At 26.1% G+C, this 20,073-nt stretch overlaps 1 protein-coding gene across 1 annotated transcript; it reads left to right on the forward strand.

Annotated features, from left to right (window-relative positions):
* Nucleotides 1-5,713: 5,713 nt before the first annotated feature.
* Nucleotides 5,714-9,045, forward strand: LOC145846091 (cornifelin-like). Its single transcript, XM_082953008.1, has 4 exons — nucleotides 5,714-5,765; nucleotides 6,352-6,598; nucleotides 7,841-7,980; nucleotides 8,693-9,045. The coding sequence occupies exons 1-4, from the start codon at nucleotides 5,730-5,732 to the stop codon at nucleotides 8,807-8,809; spliced, it is 540 nt and encodes a 179-aa protein (XP_082809134.1). The 5' UTR covers nucleotides 5,714-5,729; the 3' UTR covers nucleotides 8,810-9,045.
* The last annotated feature ends 11,028 nt before the right edge of the window (nucleotides 9,046-20,073 follow it).

A 20,073-nucleotide genomic window follows, 5' to 3' on the forward strand; every position in this document is an offset into this window, starting at 1 on the left:
TATTAGTGCAATTTTAGTTAAATCTAAGAGTGCACATTAGTAAGGAAAACTTCAATAAGGTAACAATCTATTGATATAAATAAAGAAGCTTCAAATTAAGTTTAATTATGTTTTATAAAACTTATCAAAGTAATTTTATTAAACAAAAAGTTTAAGTCATGAGTTTAAAATCTATAATTCTGAAAGTAGTTTAACAGGAAAAATTAATTAGATAATATATAAACTCTTTATAGTTGAAATTACTAGGAAGTAAACTTAAGATATTTTTTATTTAGAAAAGGCTTCAAAAATAGTTTCTATCCTTAAATTTTTGACTTTTGTATAAAAACTTATGTTTGAAGGCTCAAGGGGGAATGGTAAAAGCATTATTTTACAAAGATTAAAAATTGGTTGTTGTATGAAAGCTTTAAGTATAAACTTTATGTCAAATTTTCTTCAACATAAAATTTCAAATAAGTATGAAATACAGTTATTCAAAGTATAAAGTTAATCGTTAAGGGTTAAAACAAAAATTTAAAAAACTAAAGAACAAAAATTTTATAATAAAATTAAACTAATAAAATGTTTTTTGTATTTTTGTCATAAAATTTTAAGTATCTAATTTCTAAAAATCACTAAAAATTTCTTAATATATTTACTTCTGACAGAACAACAGAACTTTCTTATTATTGTAAGGAACACTTCCTATAAGTTTGAGGTAATTACCTCTACAAACGTAGGAGGAGATAGATTTTTAGTGATTTCTAGTTATTTGCTGTTTTAGTTTGCAATATCCTAAAAAATCCCTATAAATTATTATTTTTTTGCTTGGTGAATGAAATTTGAAAATCAAAACAACAGCACTGCAAGGTTTAAAAAAAAACATTAAAAATACAAATTTAAATACAAATTTGTAAGGAATAATTTAAATCAAAATATTTGTAATTTCAGTACAAAACTGTAATTCTGTGAGGCCAACTAGCGGATAAAATGTTCCTTTTTTATTTTAAATGCAATTTATCTGAAGTTTGCTTAATTAATTATAATTATAATTCAAAAACCCATGAACTTTTGTAAATTTCTTATTAAGACTACTGTGCTTATAAACTGTTAACAACATATTTTACTTTATGTACCTTAAAAATATGTTTGTAACATTTAAAATTCTTTTTTTTGTAAATTTGCCTATGAATTGGTTATATTTTATTTATTTCCCAATAATTTTTTTTAAATTGTAGTGGGAACCCTGTATTTGCCCCTTCCATAATAAGGAACCTATTGAACTCTCTGAATTTGTACCCTTTAATCTCAAAAAATAATATTAATATTTAAAAATGGTAAAAGACAACTTTTATATAAGTTAAAGATCAATTAAACAAGATAACAATTTAAAAAAAAATCTGCCTCCTCTATACCCTCAATCTTGAAAACTTTGTATTTTTGGTTAATGGAACTATCTGAAAATAAACTAAATTTGGCAATTAAGTAATTTATAGTTGTAAACTAAGTTTCAAATATGTACATTTCCAAGGTTAGAAATAGTTCTAGATTAATTTTTCTTACTCTACTAATACAAGAATTTAAAAATTAAATGTTGTTTATTTTAATTATTTTTTAAGCCTGCTAGGTCTTTTAATGAGAATTATTTTCACATTAATAGTTTTAATTTTTATAAAAGCTCAACAGATAAACTTTTTATAATTACTCTCTTTGTAATTAGTTATACTTAAGTTAGTATAGTGTTTTTGTATATTAGCTACTTTTACTACTTCATTACAAGATAAATTTTTATTTAACTAACATAAAACATTAACCTTAGAAGTTGTCTGATTAAATATAAAGGTAACTTTTTACTTTAAAAATTAATCTTAGAACAATCTTCCAAACTAACTACTTTATAGCTTATATCTTAAAAGTTACTTTTAATTTTAAATGATTTATACTGCTTAACAAAATTCAAAGTAACTTTTAAGATATAAGCAAAAAAATTAATGAGCTCAAATGGAAACAACAAACCAAAATCAACGCTTAAAAGACATTTCACTAAAAATCTATCTCCTCCTTCATTTTACAACTAATTTACTTTTAGTATTTACAATAAATTCAATAATTAAATTTTTTCAATGCTCGAAGTTTTAAAATTTTGAAGATAAAGTTTTAATTCAAAAAAACCTATTTTATGTTCTTTTATCATTTTTTTTTGAAATTTTTAATTTTCCATCAAACTAAGTCAGTCTTATAAGGAATAATTGCCAAATAGAAAATTTGAGGTCTCTAGCTTGAAAAAACAAATATTTTTAGTTAATTTAAAATTTCCAAAAAAATAGTGAAAATTGTGATTCATACATCTCTATCAGAAAATTTTTACAAAAATATCTATATATCAAAAATTAATTAAAGTTTATAAATTATATTAAAACTGACTGATAGTTTATACTTTGAGTTGATACCAATATAAAATTTTGTAAAAAATATTCATCCTGTCCCTACCCCCTTAGTATATATACATATACTTTAAAAAACTTTGTTATTACAGTGTTTTTGTTGTTTAAAATTTTTTGTTTTTTACAGTTGGCAAATAAGTAATTGCCTAAAATAAAAATATATTCAAAATAGTTGAAAAATTTAGTAAAAAATATAGTGAATGCAATATTTCATTAAAATTAATTACTTGAGCACTTTCCGTCACCTAGACTTTTCATTTTCTGTTTACATTTTACTACAGTAGACTACCGACTTAAATGTAGATATAATACGTGCTAAGTAGCAAATTGAACCCGACCAAAAAGTGCGTACTTAGCACAGGTAGTGCGTACTTTTTGACGACATAGTATAATATGAAATTTAGCTGTTTGTTTTTCTCTTACAACTAGCCACCAAATAATTAAGCCAAATAAACAAGTATTTTTATTTTAAATAACATTTAATACACAACTCTAATCTGTAAAATTTTTTAATAGAGTTTAAAATGATTTATTTTTTCTATAAAAAGTTTCTACATAATTAATACATACATTTAATATAGAAAGTCAATGTCAGTCAATGATATAAAAAAGAATATTAAGCTCAAATATCATTATTTTTTTCACTTTTCTGCAACCACTACATAAGTATCTAGTTTATTAACATTTAATAACAGGACTGTCACAATCTCAGGTCACTTATACTACTCAGGATTACTCATTCTAGTTTAAAAGTTGTGAAAGTCTGAGGCTAACTCAGCAGGTTGGCCATTCTATCTGGAAACATAAAATAATCTGGATAAACTTGATGATTGAAAATTTAGGTAAAAAACTTGAATTTCTTAGAAGTTCTAATATAACATCCTTTATTTTGATAAATAAATTGTACATATAACAGCACAGTAGATTGATAAAAAATATATAAAAGATTTAGAATTTTTTTTTGTCTTTCTGGATAAGTGTGTACTTAAGGCGGGGTGCGTACCAAAAAAAGTGCGTACTTAAGCGGTAGTCTACTGTATTAACATACTCTTAGTAAAATTTTAAATAACTGTCTCTTAAGCTATTGCTAACTTAAGTTACTGCAAGTATTAACTAAGTTATTTAGCTGCTGTTATCAAATTATTACAAAGTGCTGCCTGTGTATTAGCATTGTTAGCTTAAAAAAGTGTAATTAGAAGTGTATTATCTTCTACATTATTAATAGTAGTAATTTTGTACAATATTTTGTTTTTAAATTTGCGTAATGTTTTATAACAACTTAAGTATTATTATAAAAAATTCAAAAGATAAAAAAGTGCTTGCAGTTAAACAGTGACTACAAAGATTTCTAGACAAGCTAAGTTGATAAACTGAAAGTTACAGTAGATAAATTCAAAAGAGAGTTTTTAAAGCAAAACTTTTGATACTCAAAGTGTTAGAAATATTTAGCAGTTGTGTATATTTTTATAAATTGTTTTATTAGAAAACTTTTTCAAAAGAAGTTATTGACAGCTGAGTTTTAATTGTAATTTTTGTAAAGTAATTCATAAGTAATCAGAAAATTGTTTTTTTCTTACTAAGAATTATATAATTAATATATTTTTTGTTGATTGTTATTGTTTGACTGGAGATAGTTTCATTTTTTTCGTAAAACTCAGGCTTATTTTTATGACTTTATAATCAAATTTAAACGAAGAACGAAAAGGGGAGCCCAACTTGCCCGTTAATTAAAAGTAATATTGTTCAAACAATTATACCAAGATTTTAAGTTAAAGGAAACTTAAACTAAAAAATATTGAACTCTCGAAAGGTTAACTTTAAAAAACAAATGATTAACTTCAACAAACCATAATACATCAATGTTGCATGGTTGAACAAACTCAATGTAAAGCATCAAGTTTCAGTAAGTGTTTTCATGTTACACAAAACAAGTCAAAAGTTTAAAAATTTGCTCAGATTCAATAATTAAATTAACTGTATCTCATGGGAAAACCTCTAAAAAATGTTGGTTGGGATTGAACTTTCCATTTAGAAATCTCAAGTCGTAAATTGTACAAAATTTTTATTCAACAACTGTATTATTTAAAAAAGTTTTATTTGAAAAGTTTTATTTAAAAAAGTTTTACAAAAGTTTTATTTAAAAACTTCTTATTGAAAACTTACTTAACATTAATCTCTTACCTAAGCCTTTTAAAATAATTCTACCTTTAATAGAAATTTTTGCTAAAATTCACAACCTTTGTTTTTTTTTTGTAAAACAATATTAAAAGCTTTTCTGAACATTAATTACTTAGTGTAAAGTTTTTAAAGTAATTCTACTCTTTATAATGTATACTTTTTTAGTTAAATTTCACTACCCATGTTCTTAAAAAGGTTTCTAAATGATTTTTGCCAAACATTATCAGTTACGTAAAGTTTCTAAAGTAATTATACCTTTGTATATAATTTTTTGTTAGATGTCAAATTTTCGTTTTTTTAAAAAATAGAGAACATTAAAAACTTTTCTGAATATTAATCAATAATGTAGGTTATCGTAATTTTACCCTTTATAATGTGTATTTTTTGTTTTGTTTCTGCTAGTGAAGAAGTATTGGTGCAATATATATATAAATTTATATAGTTGTAATTGTAAACATTTTTGTATATTCATGTTTTTATATTAGTATAATTTTTTATTAACAATATTTTTGAAGTTGTTGTTAAAAGTAAAAAAGTTGAATAAAATAGTTAGTATGTTATGTAAAGCATATAGAAACAAAAATACGTAAAAATTTATGAACCATAATATCACAAAGTATTAGAATACAATTTTTTTTGGTTTATTAACTTTAATACTCTCTCGCATTCTTTAACTTTTTTGTTTTTTTATGTACAGTTAGTTGATCAAAACAAGTTGGTATTGATTTGAATTGTTATAATTACAGCATGTTTTAAGTTTTTACACCAGATATAATAAGTTTGAAAATTTTAGTTTATTGTTTTCCTTTACTGGATATTTGTTTATTGCTTTGTTAATGTAGTACATAAAATATACCACAATATTTTATTTAGTTCTTTTGTTCTCTCAAATTGAAAAAAGAGCAATGAATGACCTTTTTTGGAAATCATGAAAATCATTTTAAATTGAATCACTTATAGTTCTATTGAAGTATTAGTTAGTTTACAAGAAAATGACTGCACTAGAAACGTTAGCTATACAGCACTGTTTTTTATTCGTTTATTTAGTATAAGGTAGTTGACTTACCAGTTGATGTGATACATTTTGTTAATAAGTTTAAATTTTCAGTTAAATTAGTAAAAATTAAAATGGACAAATCTTTTGGAAGTGGAAGTTTGAACCAGGTTTTAATTGTTTATTTTCTACTATGCTTTAAATAAGTATTTGTTTTCAATAACGTATTGTTATTTATGATTACAATGTTTTGCTTATCTTTCTCGAAACCATCTGTTAATGTTGTTAGAACCAATTACCTATAAATGATTAGTTTAATACTAAAATGTAATTTAATAAATTTATAGTACTTATTTTTCTTAAAACTTTAATAAAAAAATAAATCAAATCTATTTTTATATGAAATTGAGCTGCGGACACATATTTTTTATCATCAGCTAGCAAATTTTTGATATTTAAAAATTTAGGCGCTAGAAAAAACTAACTTGTTTTTATAATATTTTAATTTTTTTTAAGTGGCTGTTTATAAAGCATATTTATAACCACTCTATGATTTTGTTGAATTACAATTTCATTCAGCTTTATTTGATATTATAAAATAAAACTTCTTTACGTTAAAAAAAAGAAAAAACGGTTTAAGAATTTAATTGCGGTTTTATCTTACTTCAAAAAACACTTATTCATAATCTTTACTCTGACCACAAAAACTTTTCGTTTTGAAATTCCCACAACTTAAAACTAGTTTGCCATCGCCAGACCAATCCGCTCGGTGACTCGATAGCGCTGGTTGATAACGCAGACAAGTTGGAACGCGCCTTGAACGCCTCAGCCCCACCAATGTACTCTGTACCCACGCATCAGCAGTTTGCGGTCACCCAGCAGCCCCAGGTGCCGACCAACAACATCACCATCGTTACTCAGCCCACCAACTCAATAGGACACGGGAGGAAGTTGAATCAGTGGAGCTCGGAGTTGTGCGACTGTTGCGCAGACATGCACACTTGTTAGTTGAGTGTTTTTTGTTTAAGTATTTGTTGTAAATTTATATTAACTTTTTAAATAAAGCGCTTATTCACTTATCTGGACAGTTTCGTTCAGAAGAAAAAAAAAAATTAAATTTGAACACTAAGATTTTTGTATAATACAAATATTTAAGCTTTTATGCTGTAAGAAAATTTTAAGCAATTTTATAAATTATACAACTTTGTTCATTATTATGACGTAGTAATACTACTAAAGATTACATTCTATCTTTGTTCAAAACTAGTTTAGTTATCAAAACCTTCGCATGTAAAGTAAGTCAGTTTAGCAATATTTAAAAAAAAGTTATTTTAAACATAACTTTAGTTTTTTATTTTAACTTTCAAAGTTTTTCTAAAGGTAATTATATTATATTGGTGTCAGAAAAAACCCGCCAGAAAAAGTTTCACAACTTATTAAATTCCGTGAGTTTTTTACTGAAAAACGTGAAACAACTACAAAACAAACGTCTATTTTTCTAATTTTAGTAAAACTTCCAATTATAACTAGTTTGTTAGGAGAGATATGTTTCCGTTAAACTGACTTTAAAGGTAGTCAAAGTTTTTGTTTTTCTTTATGTCTGTTTTTTTTAATTGTTAAATTTTTTCTTATTTAGAGAGATAGTTTTACATAATTTTTTGTTTTCAAAGATGAACTTAATTTATAATTTCTCTTAAATGCAGCAGTTATATTACTATATGAAAAGATTGATTTTTCTACTTTTCGGAATTTTGGTTATCCGGACATGTTTACAGAAAAATCTTACCCAACGTGTCCGGATAAGTGAATAAGCACTGTACTTCAATTTATTTAAGTTATATTGTTTTTTCTATCGGTAATTTAATTAATTAACGGACATAAACAACATTATATCACCTAATAATTTTTTTTAACCGCAACTTTTATTTATTAAAAATTCAATGAAAAAATAAAAAAGTATCATTCGAAACACAAAAGATAACCGCTTAAATTTTTTCAAAAAAGTATCAAATTTTGTCTGCAGGTTTGTGTGGTTAGTTTTTTGATTAATTAAATTTATTGAACTGTTGTTTTCCCTTTGATTAATTTAATTGATTAACTTACACAAACAACTTGTTTTTCAATAAATAAACGTTTAACAAAAAAAATATGATAGTTGATTATTATTAATTGAATGACTAAAAACAGTTGAAACAGTAGATGTTTATATATCTTACAAAAAAGTATCATAACTTTGCTTGTGCAGGTGTGTGCGGTTGGTTTTGCACGCTTTGCCTCATGTCGAGCATTTCGAAGAGGTTCGGTGAGCACTCTTGCGCCCCCTGCTGCATACCCAGCTTTCCAATGCAAATGAGGACCGCCATACGAGAGAGACACGGCATTCAAGTTAATAATTGTTTTAGTTATACTTTTTTCGTTTCTGAGTTATAAAGTTAAAAATGCACTTTAATTGAAGTGTTAAAAGCGTTTCAAGATTTACAAAACAATTTCAATAAAAGATAAACAATATACATTTCAATAAAAGATTGCATATGTATAACTGATAAAACTAAGTACATTTCGTATAAAATTTTACTTTTTAGTTTGTAAAAATTTATTTTAAAATGATTTAATTAATGTTTATATATAAACTTAATAATGTATTTTCATCGAAATTGTAAAAAGTCTATTGTTATCAGTAAAAAAGAAACTTTCGTTTTGAAAAGGGAAATTTTTGCTTATTGTGAAAATAAGCAAACCACGTACTACTTGACATTAACAAAGAAAAAACATGAATAGAAAGTTCGTCATTTCATGAAAAACTCCTCGCATCAATCGTCATGCAATAATAAAGAATAAATTCGTCTTGTATGCGGCTGTTTTCTCTTTCAATAAATTTTATATACAGTACAAAATAAATGAAACTTGGCAAAAAAAAAGCTTGACTTTTTTTCTTGCGTGAAACTTAAATTTTTAGCTCTTAAAACATATGAATGCGCGCTTTTTCTTGGTTTTACAAAAATGAAAAGAAAAAAACTTAAGATCAAGTTAATATTTTACATGTAATTTATCAAAATTAAATAAGAATATTTGTAGTTATAATACGAATGTAATACAGGGAAGCATGATGGAAGATTGCTGCGCTGTATTGTGCTGCACTGCGTGCTCAGTGTGCCAAATGAACAGGGAGATGAAGAGGCTGGGTTACCCCAATAACGGGTGCTGCTGCTGCTGAACATTTCAAAATTTCGTTGCGCTTTCTTTTGATTTCAACTCGTAAATTAATATTTTCATCATCATATCCTCTCAGCTTAGTGTTTTTAATCATGTATAGTTTTAGGCGAGCACTTTTTGTAAAAACACTCATGTTAAGTTAGTTGTTAAATTAAAGGTTTAAATAGGTTTTATTCTTTGAATTTAAAATTATTACGTTTCGTTTGTTTTTAAAAATTTCGTTTAATAAATTGAAACATCAAGTAGTAAATTTTTAATAAAACTGCGGAAAATAATAAGTTGTTAGTATATGTAACAAAGTTTTTTATAAGAAAACTTAATATTGTCTATTTAAGTTGTTTGTTATAATTTACAATTGCCATTATAGCTTATTGAAATGAGTTGAAAGTTTTCCAAAAAAAATCAAAAGTAATTTTGGAAATAAATAAAATAGTTTTAAATGTTAAAAATTTAATTTGGTTACAAAGTTATTAAAAGGTTCAGCGAGGAAGCAAAACTTAAGTTTTTATTGATGATTCAAAAAATATTTTCATGATAAAGTTGTGGTTTCAAATTTAACACAGTTTTTCGCGTCTGCTACAAATTTAAAAAATGTATTTAACCAGTAAAAAAGGAATAAATATATGTTCAAACTTTAGTGATTTGTAAGAATGTTTACATTTTGACATTTCATTTTCTTGAACAAATTATTTGACATTTAAAGTATTTGAAAAAGTTATATTTTCAACTCTGATTTTTTATACTGTTATATTGATCTTTCCATTGCTGAAATAAGCTAGAAAGAAAAATGTACGTAAATTACTTCTGAAACGCAAGTGTTTATATGTTGTATAGAATGAAACAAAATACGTTGAAACAAAATTTATAGCTGTCAAAGGTATGTGTCAAAATTTACTATGAAATTAATTTAAAGAACTTTCCCAAGAATAGAATACATCTGTTTACTTAATTTTTTTTAAATACGTTGTAAAGTTAAATTCAAGTTGCCGATTGTAAAGTTAAGTAATTGTCGCAGCTTATACATAGTATGTAAAATCTATTAATTTTCATATTCGGTCAATTGGTAATTTTTTATTGACCTAATTTGTTTGATTTTAAAATTATGCATTTTTTTGGCTCAGTTCAGATTTAATTTTTTATAAAGCATTAGAAATACCTTTTTTACATCATCAAGAGCTAGCCAAATCTTATGGTTAAAGCTTACTACTATTTTCTGATTTACTTAATGTAAAATTGACACATTTTCTTCTAAAAAGTATAAAATACGTAATTAAAGCTTATTGATATTTTTCTATAATTTTCGTTTCAATCTATCAAAATAATTAACAAAAACAGTTTAAGTCACCTGCAACACTTTAAATATATGACCAAATTGACAAAATACAAGTTAACTTAAAAAAGAGAGTATTGAACATGAAGCAAATTCAGATAAGAAGACATGATTTACGTAAACTTATATAGTTAGATTAAATTCTCTTTTTAAGTATGAAGTTAGTGTTTTCAGTCATCTTTTCTTGCATGCTAAAAATTCAAATTTGTATCTAAATGTAAGATAATGATAAAACACTTTTTTGTATTTAATGAACTTAACTATAAACATTGCTGAGATTGATTTTCGTTATTTATCAATGTCAGTGTTACGTTAAAAACAGAAACCAAATTTCTAATTGAACAAGCTACTAATTTAAAGGATTAGGTCATAGGTGTCAGAAAAGCAAAGCGTCACTTTAACACAGAATGACACTAAAGCACGTAGTTTTTCTTTAGTGCAGAGTTACTTTTGGCACTGGGTGACACTCTAGCACAAAACGACACTTGAGCACGATTAATACTTATAAATAACCAAATTGAATACTAATTAATAATGTATTTCATAGAATATTTATAATTTTTCTTAATTTATTCAGCATCCTGTTGATTACGCATTTTAGTCACTAAAAGGTGTGAATTTAAGGGTAAGAATATGTACCAAAATTATTTTTTATTTAGAACTACAGCTAAGTAAAGAGTAAGTTGTAAGACAAAGTAAAATTGTAAGACAATAAATTAAAGTTTACAACTCATTAAAACATAAGTTAAAATGCTCTCAACCTTCAACATATTATTGTTTATTGAACGGTAAAACATAGCGCTCAAAAAGTTTGGTCTAGGGACCTGATGTACAAAGGAACCTTTCGTTTATCGAGTAGTAACAGAACGCATCCAGAACTGTGACTAGTTCTCTTTAAACGTTGGCAAATAGATTTTCTAGTCCGTCGATTACTTTCTCTGTTGGTAGAAATGCCAATGACAAAATTATTTCGCATCTCTAGCAAAATTATAATCTGTTTGAAACATAAAAAAGTTTAAACTAGTTATAAGTCTATATAACATAAGTAAACGGCATAAATATTTCTTTAATGACATCAAGTACAAATGTAAAACTACTCTTTTAAAATAAATTTGAAACAAAAAAGATATAGACTTCAGAAATGAAATAATTCAAAAAAAAAAAACACTTTAATGGAAAACTTAGTCTCTATATATTTAAAGTGATAAACTTGATGACGAAACGATTTGAAATTTTCAGCTTAATATATGCGCTTATGTTTTATGTTAATCTTTATTAGTAAATGACTAATAAACTATGATTTTTATATGAAGTGAGCCAGTTGTATCAAAAAAAAACTGTATTGTTTTAATAATAATATGTTATAAACAAAATAGATCTTGTTTTGGTAATTAAGTAAATATTAACCTTGATTGTAGACCGGAACCTATGCTATTTTCTTAAAAACATTTTGACTCAGGTGAAAGAGGCACCGTCTAAAACTACAGCTTGGGAACTCATTCTGAAATAAATTACATATAGCTAAATTTCTTACGATAAACTTTATAGTTAATATTACTTACTTTTACGGAAATTATTAATGCGAGCTCAAAACTGCAGGAAACGGCCGGTGGTTGAATACCGTGAATAATGGTTTTGATCATTAGAAACATTGCAATGTATATTCTAAAGTGTTATTAGCAAACTTAATTTAATATAACAACAATTGCTAAAATAGTACCCACTTACTTTTTTACAATAAATCTATTTCACTAAAATTTCACTAATGAAAACTAGTTGTTTTTTTGTTAAAGTTATTATTACTGGAAACAGTCTAGCTTGTAATAAGCAATACAGTACAGGTACCGCCAGTAGTATTTTTTTTGTCGATGATTACAATTACTTGTGAAAATTTTGGCAGAGAAACCTTAAAGGTTCAATGGATAAAAAAACATTCATATTCCATTATAATATCAATCAAAGCTTCTCTGAAATAGGACATTAATAGCTAAAAAAACTATACTTTAGTTAATTTAAGTGAAAGACTAGAAATTTTACGTTCCGAAAATCAAAATTCTAGTTGTTATATTCCCACTGTCCTCAAGCAGAAATTTTTCAGTGGTATCGCTCCCTTTATATAATTTTACGTATTCTGGGATTTCGACACCTTCTATTCTACCTGCAATCGGTGAGTAAAGATTATGTTATTTTCTTCCACGTTTAAAACTTTTAACAAGGTTTCTATAAAAAGCTTACACTTTAAGAAAATTAGTTATCTCTTTATTTGGTTCATTTAAAATGTACAAAAACTCATAATCTTTAATAAAATAAAAACTGTATATGTAAAGGATGTTGACTGGTATAAGCTAAAACCTATATTAAAATAAACTTAAACTCAATGAAAATATAAAAAAGAAAATACACATTATTAAGTAACAGGCTCTTTGTCTAATTAAAGGATATTGAATGGTATAAGCTAAAACCTATAGTAAAATAAACTTTATTTCAACAAAATAATAAAAATCTTACACTTTATTAAAATAAAAACTGTAAAAAAGATATTAGTTTTTACTAAAATAAACTTTACTTACATTGCCGTTCTTTTTAAAGACTTTATTTTGGTAATGAGCCTTTAATTGACAGAGGAATTCCATTGCTTGCTGAACTTACAAGTCCTTTCGGAGTTGCACTAGGAACTAATATTACAGTTTAAAATAACTTTTAAAAAATAAACAAAACATATATTTTAAAACCTAAGCTAACTTGTTCAAAACATAAACAAACAAAATAATCTTGTAACACATACATACGTATGAAAAAGTTGCAACACACGTAGATGTTGAAATATGATGAAATTAACATCTTTTCTTTAATGCCATATTCAAACTAGTTGTGTAGCGTGGTATTTTTCCTAGGTGGTGCAGAAAAAAAGTAATTGCCGAGTTGTTACTGCTCGAGTCGCCTCAGCTCGAGTTGCCTCTGCTCTGCTTTGTTTTTATTTTCTTTGTACAACAGCATGTGAAATGATACTTTAGCCTGTACTGTTTAAAGAATTTTTAATTTTGCTTACCTACCGCAAGACATTGATTTTGCTGTAATTCTTGAAGAAAATTTGTTTTTTTTGAACTCATATGCGGCAGGCAGTGTAAAGAGCAAAATGGTCGTTGTCTAAATTGGAGTTTTATAAGAGATTTTATTCTTAAAAATAACTAAAATGTTATAGACACTTTATTTTTTTTTACAAAGTTTTAAGGTGGTGCAATTGCGACAGCGCAACACCCCACGCGACGCCCCTGATTCAAACCTATATGTATTTAAAAATTAATTTAGTAAATATCTTAATGATCTATTAAGTTATCGGAGCTTTAAAAAAACAAAAGAGTTTATTTATCAGTATTTATTAACATTTATATTTTACACTATTAGTTTAAAATTTACGCTTTAAGTCTAACCTTACTAAAATTAAATTAGGCTTATTAAAAATTTTATAGAAAACCTCGAGCTCGTATATGTTGCTAGGTTTATACAGATAGTTTTATGTTGAAAATATAAAAGTAAAAGTTTCAAAATACCGTCGTTAAAATGTTTTGATAAAATGAGTTAATCGAATTCGTTAATTTACTCTTAACATTATTAAAAAGTTAAGGTTTGCTTTAAAATAACTAGAAGTATTTTAAGTAAACACGAAGTTTTAGTTAAAGTTTTAACTGTAGCATAATTATAGCTTGTTAACTTTTTTTCTACATGTTGCATCTTGATTTTAAATTTTCAAACATACAGTAAAAATGTTAAGTAAGCATTAAAAAAGAGTTTCAGTCCATGCTAAAATGACGCCGTGCTATAGTGTCATTCCGCGCTAAAGTGTCACTTTGTGCTTAAGTTGTAACGAAATCGATTATCGAATCGATTCTCGATTTCGTTGTTTTATACTATTCCGCAAGTTGGAGCTACAGTCAGACGAAATTGTGTACTTATTTCAAGATAACGTTAAGAAAGCTTTGACTTTAGCCTTAAGCTCGCACAATACGCGCAGCTCTATTCTGTTGTCCTTTATTTTTGATTTTGTTGTGTTATTACTTGTAGTTTTTGTACAGTGTTAATTCACTTATGTGAATAAAACTAAGTTCTTAACCATACAAACATATTGTAAAAGTTTATTATTAGTCATTAAGCACAAATTTGTCAAGTAATCTTCAATTAGATTCATTGATAAGCATAGTATTTAGTGAATAGGCCCATATTAATATAATGAGTGAGCTAACGCCTTATTTGGTATAAAGTGTGACTCTGTTCTAAAGTGTCATTCGGTGCTAAATGTGTCACTCCGTGCTAAAGTGTCACTGGGTGCTAAAGTGTCAATCCATGCTAAAATGTCACTCCACGCTTAAGTGTCACTTTGTGCTAAAGTGTCACTCCGTGCAAAAGTGTCAAACTGTGTTTAAGTGGCATTCTGTGCTAAAGTGACGCCCGTGCTGTTCTGACCCGTTCTCAATTTTAAGTGCATCTGCAACTTATTTATCACTTTTAATATTCAGACGAATATTGGTCCTTTTAAAACCATGTTCTTTGCCTTTAACTATTTAAATTGTTTTGTTTTTAAAACTCATAAATATAACATATAATTTGTGTATTGAAAAAAGATAAACAGCAACAAAACAAAGAAAATCAAAAAATAAATTGTTATCTGCTAGTTGATGCTATTTGTGAAAAAATGTAACGCTTCTTTAAGATGTGAATACTATTGAAAACATTTAATCAAATGTCGAATTTTATTTGATTATTTACAATATTTAAACAACTTAAAATTTTTTTAAGTATTTATTTATTATTTTTATTTTTAAATACTAAAACAAGAGCATGCTTTATTTGCAACTTTTTTAAATCAATTCGTACATAAAATTTTATGACCAAAATGTAATAAAAACACTTTAAGTAAAGTTTGTAACTTCAACAAACTAAAATTTTATAAATAAATTTTATGATTTTACTTTGAAAACTATTAAAACAATAGTAAGATTTACAAATACTAAAGAACAAATATAATCAAATGTATTCAAAATGGTTAAAAACTTATTAAGTTCTGATTAACATTAAACTAATGATGTTAGGATATTAAACAAAAAATTTAAGTAGAAATTTGAAATTCGATAATAGTCACTTAAATGCTTCTTTTAACTTAAAATTTTACTTTAGTGTGCTTAATGAATATTTATGTTTATATGTTTTTTACAGTTTGATATATTGGACACAGTTTAAGTTTGTAGCGTCAATTAAAGTTTTATATAAATCAATTGTTTATAATTCACTGTGATGTACAACTTGTTTTTTAGTCTAAAAATGTAAAAGTTATAGTTGTAAATGTTTTCATTCTGATGAAAAAAGTTTGATGTTGAAATTGCGTAATAAAATACCATTGATACACAAACTATAAATATTCATAAATTTGAAATACAAATAAGAAATTAGTTACTTTAAGTTACAAGTTATATCTTCAAAGGATAAGAAACCAGCATATCATGTAAAAGAAAAAATTAAAAAGTTTTAAAATTTATCCTAATTTATTTTAACAAGCCTTAGGATAAGTTAAAATTTTATTCAAAAAAATAATACAATAAAACAAATTTATTGATCTAACTGTGTTTTTTTTTTTTTTTAAGTCAACGAAGTCAAAAAAGAACTGACAAATTTCAAGTCCACTAAGTGAAAAATAAAACTGACAAAATTTAGTCCAAACACTTAAAATAAATCCGAAAATAGTCTAAGTCTAAATAAGTCACAACAGTATTGACAATTTATGAATACAAATAAGTCACAAAAAGTTATAACCAATTTTAAGTCAAAGTGAGTCATATTAAATTTATGTAAGTCTCTTAAATCTAGAGCAAAATAGAAAAATAGAATGTTTATTAGTAACTAAGAAAGCAAAGACCAGTATCATGCTAAAATTTTTAGGATTTTGTATCATAGGGCATGACATTGAAGATTGTTTTTTGTGTTTTTATTTTTTATCTGTTTTTCAAATGCTGCAATCTTTATAGTAAGTTGTACGTATATTTGATATTATTTTTTATAATAAAGTGAATTGTTGAAGTCCTGGTTAAAACAGTATTTTTTCAATTATTAACAACAATTTTTTTTAGAACTAAAAGACCATTTGTTGAAAAATGTTTGGTCATTTAATTTTCTAACATACCTTAAAAATATTTTGAAAAATATTAATAAAAGGTTTGAGAACAAGTTACATTTTTTAATGTTTTATTTTTTTCTTTTTTGTGAAGGAAGGGTAGTGTTTATATTATCTTTCGCACGTTGCTTGTGGTTGGTCTGATGGACCAGGCTGGCTACGGCGCGAAGAGTGTGAGTCAACACCCCTTTTGTTAATTCCTCTGTTTATATTACGTTTGCTACAGCGAGTTTCGGGGTTGATGACTTTGTTTAAAGTATGATGTATGTTCTCTTTAGAGAACATACTATCCTTTTTGGTGGGCTTGGATCTGTTACTCATTGTGCTATACCAAGAGTTAGGTGTGGCCCACTAGTTTATTTTAAATTACTTAAAGTTGGTTTGTAATTTACAGAGATTTATAAGAATACAAGAAGCTGCTTGCTAATTTAATTAATCATCAACAACAAAGCTTATTTATTCATTTTTATGCAAAACCAAATTACAGATAATTTCAATATAATTAAGTATTAACACCAAAGCTTATTTATTCAATTTTATGTAAACCAAAGTACAAATAACTTCAATTTAATTTTATTAACAGCAAAGTTTATTTATTCAAATTTATGCAAAACCAAAGTAAAATTAACTTCAATTTAACTTTATTAACAGCAAAGTTTATTTATTCAAATTTATGCAAAACCAAAGTAAAGTTAACTTCAATTTAACTTTATTAGAAATAAATATCAATTTAAGAGACAGAACTAAAAATAAGAGATTAATAACAATACTCACAATTTAGCACATAGAAAAGTCAAGCTTGAGCTACCACAACATCTAATAATTTATTTATAAGGCGGCAATTTAGAAAGTAAACAAATTAAAAAAACCCTAATTAGAGAAAACTCTTTTGCTGAACTTAATTTATAGCCAGAGGCGTTACATTTTCCCCTCTTATTAAATATTTTTAGAATTTTAACTTGGTTTTTTTTAGATAAACATTAGTTTTAAGGTGTTAAACGTTTGTTAAACTGAAGAAAACTTTAAATATAGTCAAGGTGAAAACCATTATACACTAGAGCACTCAACTTAGTGATATATAAGCATGCAACATAAGTTTATAACTTTCTTTTTGTAATTTACATGTAATAATCAGAAATAATATTCTAAGAGATACTTATGATCATCAACTTTATGTGCTAGAAGGTACTTGCATATAACAACATTTCTGAGCTAATTCAAAATCTGGATTTAAACACTCTACTAGCAATTTTTAAAGTAAAATTAAAACTATAAGTATTTCAATGTAGTAAATGCTTAAGACACTTTTTAAGTGTGGTAAAAATGCTTTTTTTAACAAAATAAAAAAGAAATTCTAAAGAAATTGTAAAGAAAAGACTTTTTTTAAATATAAATTTACAAATTCCTAATTACAATCATGATTAAAAAATTTTTAAAAGTCAATGTTTACCGTTAATGATGATGGTTCCTTACTCTTCCACTGGAGGTTGAGGCTCGGCCTCTTCTTACTCGCCTTCTCCTCCTCTTCTCTGGTTGCTCCAGCTGCGGCCGCTCTTCTTGTAGTGGTTCCCCCGGAACTCTGGCGGGAAGTTTGGCTCCACTGACGTCCTTCTCCGCGAATTAATCGCTGGCGACTTGGCGTTGTTCACCATCGTCATCAACGCCAACGGATTCGAGGGTCTGCTTGACATCATCAGCAGACGGGTTGGCATTGCCCCCATGGCATCCAAAGGTGTGCTGCCATGTATGCATTTCCAGACGAATCGACATCGTCACTACAATTCTGCTGTTCGTAGTGGCAGCCTGTTCTTATTAGAATGGTTCATTCTGAGGTCTCTGGGGTGTGGCAGTTCGACTTACCCCACCAAACTAGATAAGTGAAAGTTACTGAGCCATGATTTTTACAATTTGCTTGGCAAGCTTTCCCATGCATTTTCGAATGAATAATGAGCATTTAATATGGTCCACAAAGTTCACCATTACATGTTGTCATACACACAAAAAAAGTGAATATTAGAAAAGCTTAAATTTAAAAATTAACAGAAACATGCTTTTTAAATTTAAAACTATAAAGTTTTTAAAACAATAGAAACCATCAAACTGTAGATAGCAGGTTTTCTTAAAAAGTTTTAGTAAACTTAATTAGTTTGCTTTTGGTTTATAGGTATAAGTAAAAGAAAATAGTAGATTACGTAAACAGTATTTCATGGTAAAACCTTATTGTTTAACAACTTTAACGGAAAAGACATTATAAAATAACAAAAAAAAATTTGGTACAAAAACATAAAAATAAGTACAACAGACATTACAAATTATACAGAGTACTTGGTTTTTTTTTCCAGTTTTTAAATAGGTATTTTGCTTGATCTCTACATGTGCTAATGAGTTCGTTTCTTCTATTGATACAGTTCCTTTTCCCTCTAAGATTGTTAGGACCTCTGTTAAACAAAATTTGCAGATGTCTTTTCCTTGTCGGGTTTTTCGGATTTGTTTGATTATTTTCCAAGTTTCCACCTGCAAACTTTGTTCAACAGAGGCTTAAATATTTACTAAAAGTATTTCAATCCATGTTTTAAGATTATAACCTCAACAATTTTAGTATTTTATTAAAATCTTAAAGTCATATTATTCTCCTTATCAATAAGTTTGAATTTTCAATTGTTATTTTTAAAAATTCAAGGTTTACAATGTTTTGAAAACAAGTAACTTAAAAGACAATTTTTTATACAAGCAAAGGGTAATGAGTTTATATTTACATGCTAGTAAAATCGATAAAAAAAGTACTTGAAGTAGAAATATGTTTATAATTGATTCGTTTTACCGCAATTCTTTTATTTTTGAACGTTATTTTATCGAAGCAACTAATTTTAAAAACAATGCTTGTAGATATCTTTTTTAATTTCACACTTTTCTAGCGTATAAAAAGTTGACTTAAATTCTTCTTTAATAAGGTTTTGATTAAAAACTCTTACAATAAAGAGCGCTAGATGTGTAATAAATGAGGAAAATATACTTGTCATATATAGTATGATATGATAGTCGTTTAAATGTTATTACAAAAACAAAGGTAAAAAAGTAATTAGACTCACTTAGGTAAAATAAAAACACTCTTACCATTGTTACTCTACTGGTAATGCAGTTATTTTTTAAGTTAATATTTTTTTAATACCAATAAGTAGTCAGTAAGTATTCAAGTTTTTTAATTCTAAATATCATTAAGAACTAAAGTTAAAATAAAAAGAAAAACAAATAAATGATGATTAAGTAGTAGATTAAGTTGAAAAATTAAATCTAATTAAAACTTAAATTACAAATTAAAGACCCAGTAGCTATTAAAATTAAACAATGTGAACCCAGTTATCATCAGTTTTAAGTTATTGTAACACATTTATTTTAGCTGTATAAACATAAAAACAAGGAAAAATTATTTTGAACATTTTATTGTGATTAATACTACGGCCTGCGGAAATTTTACATATTAATATTGGCCTGCAAACCAGACGCTTACCGACACGTGTTTTGAAGTTATCCAACTGTAAAAGATTTAAGTTTTATTTAAAAACTAAATATTTGTTTAGTAATTTTGTCCAAATATAAGTCTTTTTTATTTTATTGATGTATTTAAGCTCATCTTAATAACTAAATATTTTAACTAGTTTAAATGCCTTAATGGTTTGAAAAGAGGGGTCATATTAATTTTATCGATTTAAAAAAAAAACATTAATTAGTGATATAAAGAAACATTTGCACAAGTTAATTTTTGTTATACTAC

The sequence above is a fragment of the Thalia democratica genome, chromosome 1, assembly GCF_965202585.1.
Source record: "Thalia democratica chromosome 1, ktThaDemo2.hap1.1, whole genome shotgun sequence".
NCBI lineage: Eukaryota > Metazoa > Chordata > Thaliacea > Salpida > Salpidae > Thalia > Thalia democratica.